The sequence below is a fragment of the Pteropus medius genome, unplaced genomic scaffold (assembly GCF_902729225.1).
Source record: "Pteropus medius unplaced genomic scaffold, Ma_sr-lr_union100, whole genome shotgun sequence".
Taxonomy (NCBI): Eukaryota; Metazoa; Chordata; class Mammalia; order Chiroptera; family Pteropodidae; genus Pteropus; species Pteropus medius.
This window is the reverse complement of record NW_024345916.1, coordinates 59,358-78,547: the sequence shown is the minus strand read 5'-3', so window position 1 is coordinate 78,547 and position 19,190 is coordinate 59,358. Positions and strand designations below refer to the sequence as shown.

Genomic DNA, 19,190 nt, shown 5'->3' with positions numbered 1-19,190 from the left:
CATTACAAGAAAGCTTTATTATGCTTGAATTTTTCAAAGAAAAACCTTTAAGAAAGTGATTAATAATATTTAATCAATCAATCCTTATTAAATATCTTCATTTCTATTATTTTCCCATATCCTTCATTTGGTTCTTCTGACCCACTTTCGGGATCCTAAGAATGAGACTGCATATGCTGAAAAGCCATACAGCCTAAAAAGTGAAAAGACATTTTAGTTTTAAAAGTTAAATAGTATGTGTAGTCGTCTCGTGTTCAAATATATTTTCTTATGGGTAAGAAGAAACATTTCTATAAGATAAACATTTCTAAATCATAAGATAAACATTTCTAAATCAGTCACTTTTAATTTGATAGTTTCTATTTTTTTCTAAAAATACTGTGCTTATAACTGTTATAACCACAGCATGCATTACAAAATGAAAGTTTAACATGCATATTTTAGTTCTTTGATGTCTTTATACTACTGTATCTAGAGAAACTTTGTAAGTGGCTAGAGTGCCAATTTTTTTTGTAGTAAATCTTGTATTCACATTCTTTTAATTACAATTAATAAAGTAGCTATAGAGTTGATACATATACGGTTGTATAGAAAGTTTTTTTAAAAAACTCTTCTGTTATCTAGCTATAATTGAGAAATGTAGTATCTCAGATACGTAGGATTCCGTTTAACTTACAGTTAAATACCTAAGTTTTATAATAAAAGTAATATACTGAATACAGTGAACATAGTTCAACTTTTTCTTAAGACTCAAAGGTCACTGTTGTAATCATTGTGGGGTACCATAATATAGTTATGCCTTTAAGGGTCTCAGAAAATGATCTTAGTTATGCCCTAGCTCCAGCTACCCAAAAATACTGAGGACTAGTTAGGGCACTAAAGAAAGTGAGCTAGAAAGATCAAGTGCCTCAAAAACTGTTCTCTTCTCCTTCACTTCTATTTCTGTTCTTTGTGATTTAATGCTGCTATTCATGAAATTACTTTTCATTATTTATGGCTACTTCTAATTGTTACAGTTATGCCAGTTTTGGTTCTATTAGTTTTTCTCATCCCTTTTTCTTTTATCCTCCTAAAAGTCTCTAGTCTAGACTTGAGAGCCAGTTGACATTGACTTTGAGAACTACTATCAGAAAACAAAAGAATTCTATTTTCTGACTGGTATATTGGCTAATCATGGTACATGTTCTAAGATCACTATATGTATAGTTCATTTTAGATTTCTTGCTATATATCCAATATTTTGGTAATTTCCAAAGTAGTCCAACTTAAAAACTTCTGAATGATAGATAAGTGCAATCTAATTGTATTTATCTCATTGTTAGTATCTAACAACTGAGCAGATATAACTACTGTGACAAGGGATACACAATGCAGATTCTTAAATATTTAAGAGTCAAGTTTCCACAAGAAGTTTTATAATTAAATCCCTAGAACACTAGGCATATTGATGTTTCAATAAAAGCAGAAAAAGCATTCAACTGAAACATAATTTTAGATTATATCTACTCAGCTTTCCTCTACTACTGTGAATATCAAGTAGATTATATAAGAAATTTAAGTGCTCAGCTAGCTTAGTAACTGGAAATATTTATAAGCTATTATTTGGTAGAATTTTTTGGCTTTTCAATAACTTCCATTTTGCTATAAAATCATTTACTGCTTTACAACTATCAGTGAGATTGTTCTTTTTTAAAGGTCTTGGCTGACAACGTTAATTATACATATTGCCACTTTTGAACTAATACTAAATTTTTATCTCTATGCATCAATACTGATATTAATTCCAAATTCCAGAGTAAACCTCCATGATCAATAGGGGTGGGTGAGTAAGTACTAATGGGCTTTTTGAAAAATGAAATACATATTCAAATCTAGCAAAAATTTTTTTTGAAAACAATCTTGCATTTTCTAATTTATGATTTTTAAAGGAACGTCACTGATTTTGAAAAATGCTCCTACTTTTTAAATACATCAAGTATAAAATCCTGTAAAGTAAACATGATTAAATTTACATTTGTATAATAAGTTCAGGTCCAGGACGGTGACATAGGAGGCTCCTCCCATGTCTCCTCCCATGATACACCAAATCTACAGCCACACACAAGGAGAGCTATAAACTCCATACCCAGCATAAAGCCATACAATGAGAGGTAACATCTGACTCCCTGCTTCTCCCTGAGGAGTAAAGGGCATCACATCTAGTACTCCTATTTTTAAGACTCCCACCTTAGGGATGGGCCCCCAAAACACCTAGTTCTGAAAGCCAACAGGGCATGCATGTATGAGACCCACAAGACTACAGCAAACAAAGAACAGTTCTTAACAGGCTTGAGAAGAAGTACCATGGCTATACCCACAGGACTCAGCAAAAAAAAAAAGTAAGCAAAAAAGCATATCTTCTTGTCATACCTTCAAAGAGGTCTATTTTCGTATGTTAAAGCCTATCTAACACAGCATGCATCTAGAGGCAGACTGTAATCCTCCCCAGAGACCAGGGAAGCTAAGAGACAGCCTCTCTGCCTTCCTCCTGAAGTCTGCTCCAAATTGCTAGTATGTCTACTGCCCAAGCTTTTGAAGCTGCTGCCCAGGGACAGGCTCTTGGATTGCTTGGCTCTGACAGCCAACTTATGCATTCATGAGGCCGTCAGGATTGTAGTAAACAAAGTAGTAGTTTTTAATGAGCACAGGAGCGATCCCTTGCAGCTATACGCCCAGGCCCAGTGCTGAGGGAGCAGGCAAAAAAAGATCATGTCCAGTTTCTCCTTGGAAAGACCCCGACTACATATCTTCCCAGCTGCTGCTGAGGGTCCAGTTCCAATCAGTATGAATCTAGGTGCTAACTAAGATCTTCCCCTTTGGGATGCTGACAGGTCTTGGCACACCCCCAACTACTGGGAGCCACTAACAACAAAGAAGGCTGTTTGGACAATCACAAAGGGTTGAAAGACAAAAAGGAGCTCAGGCCAGGCTGATTGATAAGGCACATCTCCTACATGAGACCCCTGGAAAAGGTGGTTATTTTATCTAATGCACAGAAACCAACATAGAGAGTCAAGAAAAATGAAAAAACAGAGGAATATGTTCCAAACAAAAGAATAAGCTAAAATTCCAGAAATAGACCCTAGAAATACCTAAAAGATAAACACCTAAAGAGATAGGTGATTTACTTGACAAAGAGTTCAAATAACCTTCAGAAAGATGCTTACCAAGGTCAGGACAATAATGCATGAACACGGTGATAATTTCAACAAAGAGACAGAAAATATAAGACAACACTGAACAGAAATCAAAGTGAAGAATACAGTAATTAAATTGAAAAATTCAATAGAAGAGTTCAACAGCAGACTAAATCAAGTGGAAGAAAAGATCAATGACCTCTAAGAGAAGGCAGTGGAATTCATCCAATCAGGGAAGCAAAATTAAAAAAGAACAAAAAAGAGTAAAGATAGCTTAAGGAATTAATGGGACACCATCGAGCATTTAGGGGTCCTAGGAGAAGAGAGAGAGAGGCACAAAGCTCATTCAAAGAAATAATAGCTGAAAACTTCACTAGTTTGAGGAAAGAAACAGATATCCAGATCCAGGAAGACTGGAAAGTTCCAAATATAATAAATCCAAAAGACTCACACTGAGACAAATTATAATTAAATTTTAAAAGTTAAAGACAAGGAGAGAATCTAAAAGCAGCAAGAGAAAAACAACTTCTTACATACAAGGGAGCCTCCCCACTCCCAAGCAATCAGAGAAACATTACAGGCCAGAAAGGAAAGGTAAGATATAGTGAAAGTGCTGAGAGTAAAAAACTGCTGAGCAAGAATACTATTCCCAGCAAAGTTGCCCTTCAAGATAGGAGAAAAAGTTTTCCAAACAAGCAAAAGCTGAAGGAACTCATCTCCACTAGACTGACCTTACAAGAAATGTTAAAGAGATTTCTTAAAGCTGAAATGAAAGGATACTAATTGGTAACAGAAAAATATATGAAAGTTTAAATCTCACTGATAAAGAAAATATATATTTTAAAATTCAGAACACTCAGGGTGGCTTCATTGTGTAGTAGTTAGCATGACTACTTTGCATGCAGAAGTCCTGGGTCTGCAGCCCAGGTGGAGCCATGGACCATACCTCGGGTGTGCCAGGCCCTGGGTACGTCAGGTCCCCCATGTGCGCTGCAGGTGCCAGCGCACAAGGAGACGCCCCGCCTTCAGAGATCCAGTTCTTAAGGGGAAATGGCAACATCCATGGGTCAGGGTAGAAGTGGGGGGGCAAAATTAAAGAGAGAGAAAAAAAATCAGAACACTCTAATGATGTAATAATAGGAAGTAAATCACTTATAATTCTAGAATGAAGGTTACATAAAATGTGTTGTTTTTATAACAGTCTATTTTAAGCCGATAAGAACTTCTTGATATCATAATTTACTTCTTTCTACCTTTGTATCCATTAACAAATTACTGTAGTTATGATTATTTTTATTACTTTTGTCTTTTAACCTTCATTCTAGAATTATAAGTGATTTACCCCCTACTATTACAGAAAACAATCAACAAAATTAAAAAGTAGGACCATACACATCAATAACTACTTTAAATATAGATAGACTAAATTCTCCAATCAAATGAGAGAATGGATAAAAAAATAAGACTCATCTATATACTGATTTCATTCTTAAGAACATACACAAACTAAAAGTCAAGAGTTATAAAAAATATATCCTTTTAAATGGAAAACAAAAGAAACTGGAGTAGATACATTTATATCAGAAAAAACAAGAGACAAAGAAAGTCATTATATAATCCATCCAACAAGAGAATGCAATATTTATAAATATTTATGTACCTAAAAAACATAGCAGCACCTAAATATTTAAGGTAAAAATTAACAAATCTGAAGGAGAAATAGACAGCAATATAACAATGGCAGGGGACTTCAACACCACACTTTCATCGATGGATAGATAATGCAGACAGAAAATCAATAAGGAAACAATGGATGTGAACAACGCATTAGATCAAATGAACTTAACAGACATTTATAGAACATTCCATCCAACACAGTAGTATACACATTCTTCTCAAGTGCACATGGAACATTCTCCAGGATAGATCATGTGTTAGGTCACAAAAAGTCAATATATTTAAGAAGACTAAAATCATATCAACCATTTCCCAACACAATGGTATAAAATTAGAAATCAATTACAAGAAGAAAACTAAAAAAATTAGAATTATGTGAATATTAAACAACATGCTACAGAACAACAAATGGATCAAAGAAGAATTCAAAAGAAAAATAAAAATTTATCTTAAGACAAATGAAAATTCAAAACACCAAAACTTATGGGATGCAGAAAAAGCAGATCTGAGAGAAAAATTTATAGTGATAAATGCCTACATTAAAAAACAAGAAATCTCTCAAACAAACAATCTAACTATATGTCTTAAGGAACTAGAAAAAGAACAAATTAAGCCTGAAACTAGTAGAAGGAAAGAAATAAAGATCACAGTGGAAATAAATTAGACTCAGAAGACAAAAGAACAAATGAAGATCTGGGTTTTTAAAAAGATAAAATAGACAAACCCTTAGCTAGATTTACCAAGGAAAAAAAAGAGAGAAGATTCAAATAAATAAAATCAGAAATGAAAGAGATGTTACAACTGATACCACAGAAATACAAAGGCTCATAAGAACAACTGCATGCCAAGAAATTGGACAACCTATAAAAGAATGGATAAAATCCTAGAAACATACAACCTACCAAGACTAAATCATAAAGGCATAGAAAATCTAAACAAATTAATTACGGGATGGATATTGAATCAGTAATCAAACACCTCACAACAAACAAAAGTACAGGACCAGATGGCTTCAGTAGTTGGTGAATTCTACCAAATATTTAAAGAAGAATTAGTAGCAATCCTTCTCACACTTTTCCAAAAAGCGGAGGAGGAGGGAACATTTTCAAAAAATTTTACAAGGCCAGCATTACTCTGATACCCAAACCACATAAGGACAATGAATTTATTTATTCATTCTAAGAATTTTTTGATGAATTCTTTAGGGTTTAGAAGAGAAAAGAAAATTACAGGTCAATATCCCTGATAAACATAGATGCAAAAATCTTAAAAAATAATTAACAATTCTATTTCAACAATACATTAAAAGAATCATATAATGTGGTCAAGTGGGATTAATTCCAAGGATACAAAATTGGTTCAACATCTCCAAAACAGTCAATGTGATACACCACATTAACAAAATGAAGGATAAAAATCATATGATCCTCTCAATAGATGCAGAAAAAGCATCCGACAAAATTTAATACCCATTAATGATAAAAACTCTCAACAAGGAGGCATAGAGAGAAAGTACTTCAACATGATAAAGGCCATATATGGCAAGCCGACAGTTAACATACTAAATAGTGAATAGCTGAAAGTTTTCCAAGATCAAGAACAAAATAAGCATGTCCACTCTCTCCAATATCATTTAACACAGTATTGGAAGTCCTAGACAAAACAATTGGGCAAGAAAAAGAAATATAAGCATCCAAATTGAAAAGGAAGAACTAAAACTGTCTCCATTTGTAGATGAGAGGATATTATGTAAAGAATCCAAATGTATAAAAGAAATTGCAAACTGTCATTCTGGGAAGCATTTTTTTCAGTCTGTTGAGACTTTGCTTCTAGCTGTATCCTCTGTTTAGCTCAATAAACTCATAAAAATTTTCTACAGGTTTGGCTGTTCTTACATTGACATATGCTTTACATACTTTTAAATGTTCACTTACTTTAATAAGTAATGCTTCATTTGTAGCTTCAATTACTTCATTCCTGTCTTGGACTTGTTGATGCAAACTGCTTACAGTATCCTGAGCTTCTTCTAATTCTAGTTTTGCCTTCTCTAACTGTTCATTTAGTTGCTGAACAGAAGTTTTTTGAGAGTCAGCAGAAATCTTCCACTTTGCATGGTTCTCTTGATGTGAAATCATCTATAAAGCCCCAAAATTGAAAAGAAAAAGAAAACAGAGTTTAGTTAGTTTCAACAACCTTCTAATACTTTTCACTTCCACTTAAAGTAAATTATGTTTTAGTCACAAACATCTGATTTCCCCACAAATAACCTGCTAGAGGAAAAGGGGGAGGTAGAACATATAGTCTGAAATTTACTTAAAAGCAGTTAACCAAATACAGTGAACTGTTTTTGGATCCTGATTTGAGCAAATCAACTGCAAAGACATTTTTGTAACAATTAGGGAATTGGATATAGTTGATGATATTAAGAAATTACTGCCAATTTTCAGGTGTTATAATAGTATTGTAATTATAGCGTTTTAAATAGCCTTTATTTTTTAGAGATAGTTATTAAACTGTTTACTGATAAAACAATGATACCTGGGATTTGCTTCAAAATAATATGTGATATGTATGGGAGTTGGGGAATGGAATGAGTAAGGTTAAAGATAGTGACCATACTTCCTAGTTTGCCTACGACTGTCTGGGTTTTATGCCTTGGTGTCCTGGTTAGTTAGTAGTAGCATTCCTTTTCATTCTCAAAAAGTATTCCCTTTTATATAAAATAAATTGTCAACATGCTTATAGATAAAATCAAATAGACCAAGAGTTGTTAATTACTGAAGTTGAATAATAAACATGAGAGGATTTATACCATTCTCTACTTTTGAATATATTTAAATTTTGAATGTTCGAAATTTTTAAGTTTTTAAAAATCTCATTTTCATAAAAAAATCAGCTTTGTAATTATTATTGATTTTTCTGATTATTCTGAAACCTGTATTTTAAAAAAAAATTTTAAAAATTAACGATCCCTTTTTCTAATTCTGTGTTACTTTAATGACATATTCTCTCATTTTTATAGACAAGCACTATACACACTTTAAAAATAAATCTTTGTCCAGTATCAAAAAAGAGAAAAACATGACTTTTTTTTTTTTAGCACGCGAGGTTTTTAATTACTCCCACTTGAAGGTCCTTATTTTTGGAGAACAGCAATGGCATTTTACTATCCACTTTTCATTCCATAAAGGCTTCCTTAAAGGTTTTGGCAAGTTCGCTTATCCTTATGACTATACTTCAGAGTAACTCCAGGTGTGTCAGCAGATTCATCATCAATTTACCACACCAGCACTTTGTATCTTTCTATAATGTTGAAGCCAATAGTACGCTGCAACTTGGGTAAAGAGGGAAAATGTTTAGGGGGCGTCGGTCAGCTTCTTCCAAGTGGTTGGAGCCTTCCATTAGGCATGCAAGCCACTTGCATCGTCAAAGTCCAAACATATGTCCAATCTCATGGGTTATAAAAGCTTACAGAATTGAAACAGCAAAATATAAGTCACTTCAGGAATGTAAGAGTTATCAAAAACTGAATAATCACTCGAAGATGTTTTCAGAAGCTTCTTCATCTTGCCTTCGTAGTATGAGCTATAAAAACAAAAACAAAAACAAAAACAAACTGCCATACCTGGCAAAGCTGAATATCCCACACCATCTGTCAAAGAAGCCTGTCCAAAGACAAAATTCCAAGAGTCTCTTGGGGAAAAATCAATCATTGTTATTCCCACAACACAGAGGCATCTTTAGGTTTCTTCTTTTTTTTTTAAGAACTTCAGGATATATTCTGCATGAATTTGTAGGTTCTATGTGTTATCACTGACTCTAAAGGAACATTTCATCGGAGAAACAGAAAACTGGTTCTAGGAGTTTTACTGTCAAGCCATAGAAAAATGTTTCACAGTAGCCCTTGAACCATTTAATATATTCTTTACTGATAATTCTGGTCTTTCCAAGAGATTCGATGCACTATATATAAAAACTGTTTCTCTAGAGAGTCTTTCTTTAAGGATCATTGAAAACTGTTCAAAGTCTTGGGGAGCCTCTATATGACAGATGATCCAAACTGATCACAAATGCAAGGTAATGGGTCCAAAGAGATTACTGTATGGCTGGAAGACTTTGTTCATCAAACGCTGCCCTCCAGCATCTCATTTCTCATACTGTGATACAATGGCTGAGTTCTTTGAGATGAGAGCTGTTTTTAGTGTCTGTTCAGGGTGCTGTACTGTTTGTATAATGCTAGGGCTCTTCCATTCATATTGTGTTCCTATGAAGTGCTTTCATCCTTCTGCTGAATGAATCTAACAGCTGTTCCACCATGAGGCTTACAGGATGGGTATGTCTAGGCCTGACCAGGAAAGTGTTGTACCTGGTACCTTCACCCCTGACAGGTCTCGACACCACCTGCAGTGGCCCCTGCACACATGCCCAAATTACATATTTTGATATTATACATATAAAAAATTAGCACCAAATACTACATAGCAAAACTAGAACCAATATTTATAATTTGTTTTATGTACTATCTGCTTATAAATAATTTCAGGTTGCTTATAAAACTAAAAGTAAAAAATTAGATGATTAAAAATAAAAGTAGAATAGAGACCACACAATAAAAGTATGAGTAGTTTCTGGCAAACACTTGAGATGGACTAATTATTACTGATAGTCACTAAGTTGAGCAGCTAATATCAATTAAATAATTATGCTGAATCCAACGGCATTCATATTTGCCTCTAAAGACCAAAGGTTGTACTCTCTTGGCTTGAGATTGGATTCAGCTTAAAAAAAAAAATGTGTTTTGTTAGGTAGATACAATATCTTCAAAGAGATCTGAAACTAAATGCATTTAAGCAAGACATGGTAACCACAAGCCCAACCAATCCTTTGCAAATATGTTACCAAACTCTCTTTAAAGATGTTTAATGTAAATGTATTTGTAAGCCTTGTCATACAGAAAAATGCTTTCTTAGAACTTCATAAGTAATTTATTTAGATCTTATACATAAATTTTGGATAATATCTTCAGATGTAGTTTTTAAAAAGATAAGAAATGCTATTCTAATTGATAATACTGCCCATTTCTATAAAGGCTCAGATATACTAAAAAGCAAAGTATCAGGTTCTAGTATTGCCTATCTAAATTAATATCAGAACAAATGTTGGAAATTATAAAGCATTACAGATTCACATCACATGAAACTGCTTATATGGGTTTTTAAAGGTCTCCAGTTAGTTTTGGCAAGTGCTATTTTGTAACCAATGATGATGACAATGATGATGAGTCAAGCTCTGATGTAAGAACTTTAATTATATTAATTCATTTAATCCTCACACATGAAATAGATATCATTATTACATCCATTTTTGACAGATGTTAAGTTAATTGCCCAAGGTGACATAAGTGATGAGCTGAGATTCGTAATCAGGCTGCCTGGCTGGATATAAAGTAAAAGTGATCTGTTTAGGCTAACAGACATCAAGACTACAATGTGTTATTCAATAACGAACATTTAGGATTTATACTTTTGTCCAGATAGGTCAACCTGCTTTACCAGGGAGTAATGCTACAAATTAAAATTTCTTTACCTCCAGATGATAAGCTTCCTTGAGAGATTCTACCTCTGCTGACAATTTCTTGATTTCTGCTTGCATTCTTGCTTCTAAATGAGCTTCACGTACTTGAGAAGCCCCCAATTCTTCAGCTAAATGGTTTCCATGAGCTTCCTTAAAAATGACATATTAAGTGAAGTCTATATAATTTGTTTATTTGGTTATTATAGCTAAGCCTATCCAGTGCATTTATGAAAGTAATAGCTTATATTATAAACTCTCATATACAAAGTTAACTTATTAAATGGTACACTTATCTAGACATTTAAGAGACTGCTAATGGGCAAGTATTGGTACACTGTTATGATAAGTTCACTAATCAATGCTTTCTGTGAAATAATAATCATAGCATGCTGAACTTTGGTAAATAACAGTCTACTCTTAGGTATGCCCATGCAATTTTGTTGGCCAAATGTGCTGTTTACTTATCAAGAGTCAGTTGTGTATTTACCCAAACCTATTTATACTAGCTGTGCTTGTGACTGTAATTAGAATTTTATTATATATTATGAATGATGATAAAATATGAATGCAGAAGGAAAGTTTTTATATGAAAACTAGGTTATATGCTTTGAAACCTCTTAATGAGTGAATCACAAACATTTGCTACCCAATTAGAAGCAGTCAAGATAGCTGTAAAATATTGTGGGAAACCTCATAAAAAAATATAAAAGATGCTATCTTCTGACTAATTTACAAATGTCTTTTAAATTTTTCTCCACTTTAAAGAAACCAAAATTGGAAACTATAGATGACGGACTATGATTATGGCTTATGGAAGAAAAGACCAGGTAGAATTCTAATCAAATGACCCTGCCCATACATAAGATTTGGTCCTATATTAAAAGATTAACATATGAATGTATATTTAAAGCTTTGGGTTAAAAAATATTTTTAACTGTCATTTTTAGTCATTCCCCACATTCACTCACATTTTTGATTAATTGAGCTTATCAGCTAAAATCAATACTATATTTAGATACCATCGATAAAGACAGAAATGAAATAAAAGTAGTTTCCCTTCTTCTAAAAGACTCCCAAATGCCTGACATTTTAATAAAGATTCTCTATATATTCTTTATTAGTCTAACCATCCAGAAATGTTAATAAAAACATTGTTAGGTTCATCAAAATTAAACATAAAAATACTTTAACTCAATTACTATACTGAATTAGTAATCAAATAGCAAAAAAATCACAAGAACTTTTCTAGAACATCAATAAACATGTTTTCTCAAAGTCTAAGTAATTAACCCAAGTATACCAATTTAAATATTTTTAAGCCAAGTTGTTAACCTTCTACCAAATACTGGGGAAATAAAATTTATATCAGTGCTCTTGCTTTTTATCACTATCCTCTCCAAATGTTCTGGACTGCAGGTTTCATAAGTTATAAATTTAAATCATTAGTTTTCATTTATAAGAGTGGCTACAAATGCAAAAGCTTTTACTCAAAAAAAGGTTAGCTTTTCTCCTTCAAATGATAGCTTAAATTCACTTAAAAGTCTAAAGTTCTTTGTAACTCAATTTATTGAAAACTAATTAGGTTGGCCAAAACTCAGTTCTGAGGAACTTCTAGTTATAAAGCTATGCTAACTATAACATTTTTCTTTCTTTTTAAATAACATAACGTAAACTACCACTTTAACCATCTTTAAGTTTAAAATTTAATGGCATTAAGTACATTCACATTGTGCAACAGTAACTTTTGTAAGAACTGCATTCTACAATTCAAAAAAGTGAATGGTAAAATAAGACTTTTGAATAAGGTAAAGTTATTAAAAATAGGGATTACCTTCTCTTTGGAGAGTTGTTTTATTTCCTCCAGTTCACTTGAGAGCCTTTCTATTTCTCTTTGTGCTTGGACTTGTTGACAACGAGCCTCCACCAATTCTGTATGAGAGTTCTGCATCTGTTCCCGGGTTAGCCTCAGTTCTTGCTCCAAATCTATGGCCTCCTTATACTGAGTTGCAATGTATTGTTCCTGCTCTCTCATAACCTGAAAAGCACAAAGTACTTGTAAATTTCAACATGTAATGATACAGATAACCTATTTCTTATATTTCTCTTTTAATAAGTGACGTTTTCCCTCTCAACTAAACCTCTATAAAATTTAACATACAATGAATATCATCCACTGTGAAACTAATATTCAGGAAATGTCTTTTTTTCTTTTTTAATGACAAAATGACAAAACTACTGTCATAATCTGGGACACACTGGTATATTCGGCATGACTTTAATATGCAATCCGTATAATCCTTTATTATGAATGTAACATGATAGAACACATAATAATATAAAAAGAAAAAACAAGTTAATATTGGATTATCCATGTCAAAAATGGAGAATGTACTTACAAATAATCAAAACCCACCATTAATCCACACAGCTGAATTACAGTCATGACCTTTTTCTCTATGAAAGTAAAATTTGTCACTGGGACTGCTGCTCTCTCTGATATACTTTGACATTACTCAGATCTCTAGAAAAGTATTGTTTCTTAGAAAAAAAAAATCAGTGTAAAGTAAGTTAGTTCTAAATTAGCTTGTTAGGTAGGTTAGGTGGTAGGTAATGAGCCTTGACTTTAGGACTGATAAGAAAAGAAACCAATTCAAATCACTAGGATCCTAAAGTCTGGAATGGGGGGACCAGGGTTCAACTCTGATTTATATCAATATAAATCTCATGTAAATATTTTTTCCATCATTGTTAGGGAACAGAAAATGATAGGGCCAATAATCATTCCCCCTACCCCTCTGGGGCCCAAAGTTGTTCTCAGAAACCCTACTTGATTTATGTATATAATTCAACTAATATTTATTCATGCTTAGTATGTGATATGTCTGTTCTAGATATTGATATGAGTGAACAAAGGAAACAATTTTGGTTTCAAAAAGGCAAGTGGGTAGAATGGGTTCACAACTCAATACACAAGCAAACTGATGATACGACATCATCAAACCTCATCTGATGAAGTTTAGAACACCAGAATAAAATATTTAATTTAACAAGATCAAAGAAACTCATAGATATCAAGCTCAAATAATTAGCCTAAAAGTACTTATGATACAAGTTCTGTATACTAAAACCAACCAGTTTAAAACAAAGATTTCTATCATTCTTTAGATACTACTACTTGTTCCTTAGGAGGAAAATAATTTGCTTACACTTTCCATTTCTTTCATCCTTTGTTGTGTTCGTTCCGTTTCTTTTTTCAGTTGACTGATCTCCTGCTCATTTTGTAGTGTTAAAAACTCTTTTTCTCGAAGCTGTTCTTTGGCGTTTTGCAATTTTTCATTCAGACTTTCTACCTGAATTTTAAACAGAAACAATATCAATGTAACTAAGAAAAAATAATTCTTTAATCATAGTTGCAATCCAAGTAAGTTTTAAACTCATGTATCTAAAATAGCAGAATATAAAAATGTGTTTTCAAGATAACCATAACTTAGACATAAACATCAGAATTCTTGTGCTTAATAAGATGCTTATATGTATATCTAAAATATGCTAAAAGAGATGAAAGTGTCAGTTATATTTGTATAAGAAAGGAAAATTAGGGTAAATTAAAATAACAAATATCACATGGCCTTAGAAATAATTTTATAGGTAATATATGTATGAGGTAAAAATATACTTTAGTGAGAAAGTCTCCTTCCTACTGTGTTCCTTCTTTAGAGGCAACCACAGTTAACAGAAATACTTGCAAATCCTTCCAAATATATTTTATACATATTCGGACATGTACACATTATAGTTAAGTATGTGGATACATTGATACAAGAAAAACTACATTTAAAATAACATTAAGAGTGTAGTCACCAGAGGCTAGGAAGTGGGAGAAATGGGGAAATGTTGGTAAAAGTATATAAAGTTTCAGTTTTGCAGGATGAGTAAGTTCTGGAGATCTAACGTATAAATAAATAGTACTGTGACTATAGTTAGTAATACTGTATTATGTACTTGAAATTTGCTAAGTGAATAAATTATAAATGTTCTCACCAAAACCAAAACAAAAACAAAAAAAGTAAGTGAGGTGAGTACATGTTAATTAGCTGGATTGTGGTAATTATTTCACAATGTGTATGTATGTCAAAACATCACATTGCACACCTTAAATATATGCAATTTTTATTTGTCAATTATATCTCAATAAAGCTAGGAGAAATATTAAGAGGAGAAAAGGAATATAAAGTACAACATACAAGATGATTAAAATTATGTAGTATTTTTATTATGTGTATGTTATAAAAAAGCCATGTTATATGAACAATAGATGCTTACAGTTAAATAGTTATTTTTAAAAACAATTAAAAAATATGTAATTTTTCATGATTTACCTGTTTGTTGCATTCTTTAAGTTCCAATTCTGATTTCTCCAGAGTACCCTCTAATTTAATTATTTTCTGTTCCATTTCTCCCCTGTGCTCACGAATAGTCATATCTAAATGTGTAACCTAAATACAAAAGTAACAATAAATTGGTGTTCAATTTTATTCTAATGTAGAAAAGTGTGTGCTTGGAATGTGTTTTAGAATTATAGTGGATATAACTGAAACAAACTCATCTCAAATAAATTATTAAAAAGAATGAGAAAAACAACCATTGCTTACTAATACCGGATCTTGAACCCCATATATATTACAGAAACTTAAAGAAAAAATAGGATCATGTAAAATGCTTCAGACTTCATTAGATAAAAGCTGCTAAATACAATACAACATAACAAAAATTGTGAAATACAGCAAGAGCAGTGTTTGGAGGAAAATTTATAGTACTGAATGCATGCATTAGAAAAGAAGATCTAAAATTGGTCATCTAAACTTCCACATTGGGAAAGTAGAAAAAGAAGAGTAAATTAAATCCAAAGTAAGTAGAAGGAAAGAAATATCAATAATTATAGCAGAAATCAATAAAATTAAAATTAGGAAAACAATAGAGAAAATCAACAAAACCAAAAATTGGTTCTTTGAAAAGATCAATAAAATCAAGTCTCTAGCCAAGCTAAGTAAAAAAAAAAAAAAAGGCATCAATTACTAATATCAGAAATGAAAAGGGAGACATTACTACAAATCTCATGGACATTAAAAGAATAATAAAGGAATACTATGAACAACTCTGCTGATGACTTTAATAAAACTAGATGAAACAGACCAAATGACAAAATCTAACAAACATTCATATAAATTTTCTTAGTAAACTAGGACAGAGGGTAACTTTCTCAACTTGGCAAAAAATATCTACAAAAAAACAACAGCTAACATCATATTTAATGGTGTGAGAAACTTGATGCTTTCCCACTAAGATCAGATACAAGGCAAAATATTTCCTCCTAGCAGTACTTTTCAACTTTTACTGGAAGTCCTAGCTAATGCAATAAGAAAAGGAAATAAAAAGTATACACATTTGGAAGGAAGACATAAAACTGTCTTTGTTTTCAGAGGACATGATCATCTAGGTAAAAAATCCAGAAGATTTGACAAAAAAAATTCCTGGAATTAATAAGCAATTATAGCAGAGTTTAGGATATGAAGTTGTTATACAAAAAGTCAAATGTTTTCCTATATACCATAAATGAACAAGAGGAATTTGAAATTAAAAACCCAATATTATTTATGTTGGCACCCCCATAAAAGAAATGCTTTGGTATAAATCTAACAAAATATATACAAGATCTATATAAAGAAAACTATAAAACTCCAATGAAAGAAATCAAAGAATTAAATAAATGAAGAGTCAATGTTCATGAATAGGAAGACTCAAAACTGTCAAGATGTCAGTTCTCCCCAAGTTGATTCATAGATTCAGGGAAGTTCCAATCAAAATCCCAAGAAGTTATTTTGTGCATATGACAAACTGATTCTAAAGTTTATATGGAGAGGCAAAAGACCAAGAATAGCCAAGAAAATATTGAAAGAGAAGAACAAAGTTGGAGGACTGACACTACCCAACTTCAAGACTTACTACTATAAAGCTACACTAATCAAGACAGTGTGGTACTGGTGAAAGAATAAGTGAATAGGTCAATCGAACAAGATAAAGAGCCCAGAAATAAACCCATTTAAATGTAGTCAATTGATTTTTGACAAGGAATTAAGGTAATACAATGAAGAAAAGACAGTCTTTCAATAAATGGTGCTGGAATAAGTACAAAAAAAAAAAAGAGAGAGAGAATCTAGACACAGACATTATAGTCTTCACAAATATTAACACAAAATCGATCAAAGACCTAAATGAAAATGCAAAACTATAAAACTCTTAGAAGATAAAAGATGACTTTTATGGTGATGACTTTTTAGATCTAACACCAAAGACACAATCCATGAAAGAAATACTTGATGAGCTGGACTTCATTAAAATTCAAACTTCTACTCTGTGAAAGCTAATGTCAAAAGAATGAGAAGAAAAGTCACAAACTGGGAGAAAATATTTGCAAAAAACCAATCTGATAAAGAACTGGTATCTAAACTATACAAAGAACTATTAAAACTCAACAATAAAAAACCAAACAACCTAATTAAAAAAATAGGCCAAAGACCTTAACAGATACCTTACTAAAGAAGATAAACAGGTGACAAATAAGCAAAGGAAACAATGTCATTAGGAAAATACAAATTAAAACAACAAAGAGACAATACTACACACCTATTATAATGGCCAAAATGCAAAACACTGATAACACTGAATGCTAGCCGGGATGTGGAGGAACTCTCATTCGTTGCTGGTGGGAATGCAAAATGATACAGCTACTTTGAACAACAGTTTGGAAGTGTCATAAAATTAAACACAATCTTCCCGTATGGTTCAGCAATCATACTCCATGGTATTTAAACAAAAGAGTTGAAAACTTATGTCTACACAAAAAGCTACACATGAATGTTTACAGCAACTTTATGCATTAACTGCCAAAACTTGGAAGTAACCAAGATGTCCTTTAATGGTGAATGCATAAATAAGCTGTAGTATATTCAGACAAAGGAGTATTATTCAATACTAAAAAGAAATGAGACATCAAAGTATGAAAAGACATGGAGGAACTGTAAATGCATATTACTAAGTGAAAGAAACCAATTTGAAAAGATTATATACTATATGATTCAAACTATGTATATGATATTCTGGAAAAGGCAAAACTATGGACACAATAAAAATATCAGTGGTTGCCAAAGTTGGGGGAGGAGTGGGAGGGATAAATAAGTGGAACACAGAATTTATAGTGCAGTGAAAATACTCTGGATGATATTATAATAGTGGATATCTATCCTTATACATGTGTCCAAACTCACAGAATGTACAACACCAAAAGTAAACTGTAATATAAACTCTGGAATTCGTGAGATCATGATGTAATGATGTAGGTTCACAATTGTAACAAAGGTAACAGCTCTAGTTAGGGAATGCTGCTAAGAGCTGTGCATTTGTGGGGGCATGGGGTATATGAGAAATCTCTGTATCTTCTGCTCAATCTTTCTGTAAACCTAAAACTGCTCTAAAAAATAAAGTCTTCAAAAAAGATGCTGGTAAATAATACCCTTTAAATATTTTTGCTCCTCCAACAAACACTAGCTGAGCAAGTAACTCCTTTAATTCCATTTTTTGTGATATACAGTAATATGAGAGTTTAAAAGGTTCGGATACTAATTTAACCTTCATTCTCAAAAATCTGCTTTCTGAAAAAATAGCAAGATAAAGAAAGTTGATATATTTGTAACTTTTAAAATATGTATGTGCACAAAGAACAAATATGCCATAAAATGTTCATTTTACCAAAAGTGTTATCCAGAACACCATGTAATAATATTTTACCAGAAAACTTCATTAAAATAAAATTAAGAAAACCAACTTGAGCTGCTCTTTGCTTTAGCTCCCAATTTCTCTCTTTAAGTGCCTGATCCATTTCAAGGAGTTCTTGCTTTTTGTCTTCAATTTCCATCTTGCATTCTCTGAAATTTATCAAAAGAAAAAGATCAAAGCAAACAGTAGGAATATTATAGTTTTTAAAAGTTACCTTTCCTGTAAGTTAACAGTGAGATAATATATGCAATTATTTTAGTTTGAAAGGGCTCAATTTAAAATAATTATAAGAAAACAGTGTTCTAAAAAAGGCAAAAGTTAACTCAAACTCTATTACAGACAATTTAAGCTAAATGTTAAAGCACACAGGATATAAGATTGAATCAGTATAAGAATTTTAAAAATATGTCCATATTTTTTCATCTCTAGATCAAAGAAGTATTTGTTTGAAAGTCTTTTCTATATAACAGCCATGAGTTTATTATAATTGAATGGGGCATTTATCTCATGGTTGGTATCCCAGATATCCATCTACAGTTCAATAAATGACTACTGTATTTCTCATGGAAATTTTACTCAAAATGATGCTTTACATTTAGTGAATTAACAAAGTCTACTCTAAAATATTTCTATAAGTATATTTATATAAATTCATATTTTTATAAATATACATTTAATAAATTCTCATCCTCCTAAAACCCTAACTTATGTATAATTTTACATTATAAAAATGGTTAGTACTGGAGGAAAAAAAATGGCATACATGACAGAGGCTCTGTTCATCCCTCTGGCGATCAAATCAAACTTGTGATGGAAACAAGGAGCAAGCAGAAAGGAAAAATCACCTGGGATCTAGATGAACAAGCCATACAACTAGGGAGAAATCCAAGTCATCACCCTGCAATAGCAGAAGGTAGGATGGGGCTAGGA

General features: G+C 32.1%; 1 protein-coding gene across 1 annotated transcript in view; it reads right to left on the bottom strand.

The window, feature by feature from the left end:
• The window catches only part of CCDC18 (coiled-coil domain containing 18), a 77,131-nt gene that overhangs the window by 7,144 nt on the left and 50,797 nt on the right, over positions 1 to 19,190 (bottom strand). The window contains exons 16-21 of the mRNA XM_039874779.1: positions 18,310 to 18,409; positions 14,807 to 14,923; positions 13,634 to 13,777; positions 12,259 to 12,462; positions 10,440 to 10,577; positions 6,788 to 6,988 (exon numbers count right to left, since the gene is read on the bottom strand). Coding sequence (XP_039730713.1) covers positions 6,788 to 6,988; positions 10,440 to 10,577; positions 12,259 to 12,462; positions 13,634 to 13,777; positions 14,807 to 14,923; positions 18,310 to 18,409 — 904 coding nt within the window. The remainder of the gene's footprint in view (positions 1 to 6,787; positions 6,989 to 10,439; positions 10,578 to 12,258; positions 12,463 to 13,633; positions 13,778 to 14,806; positions 14,924 to 18,309; positions 18,410 to 19,190) is intronic.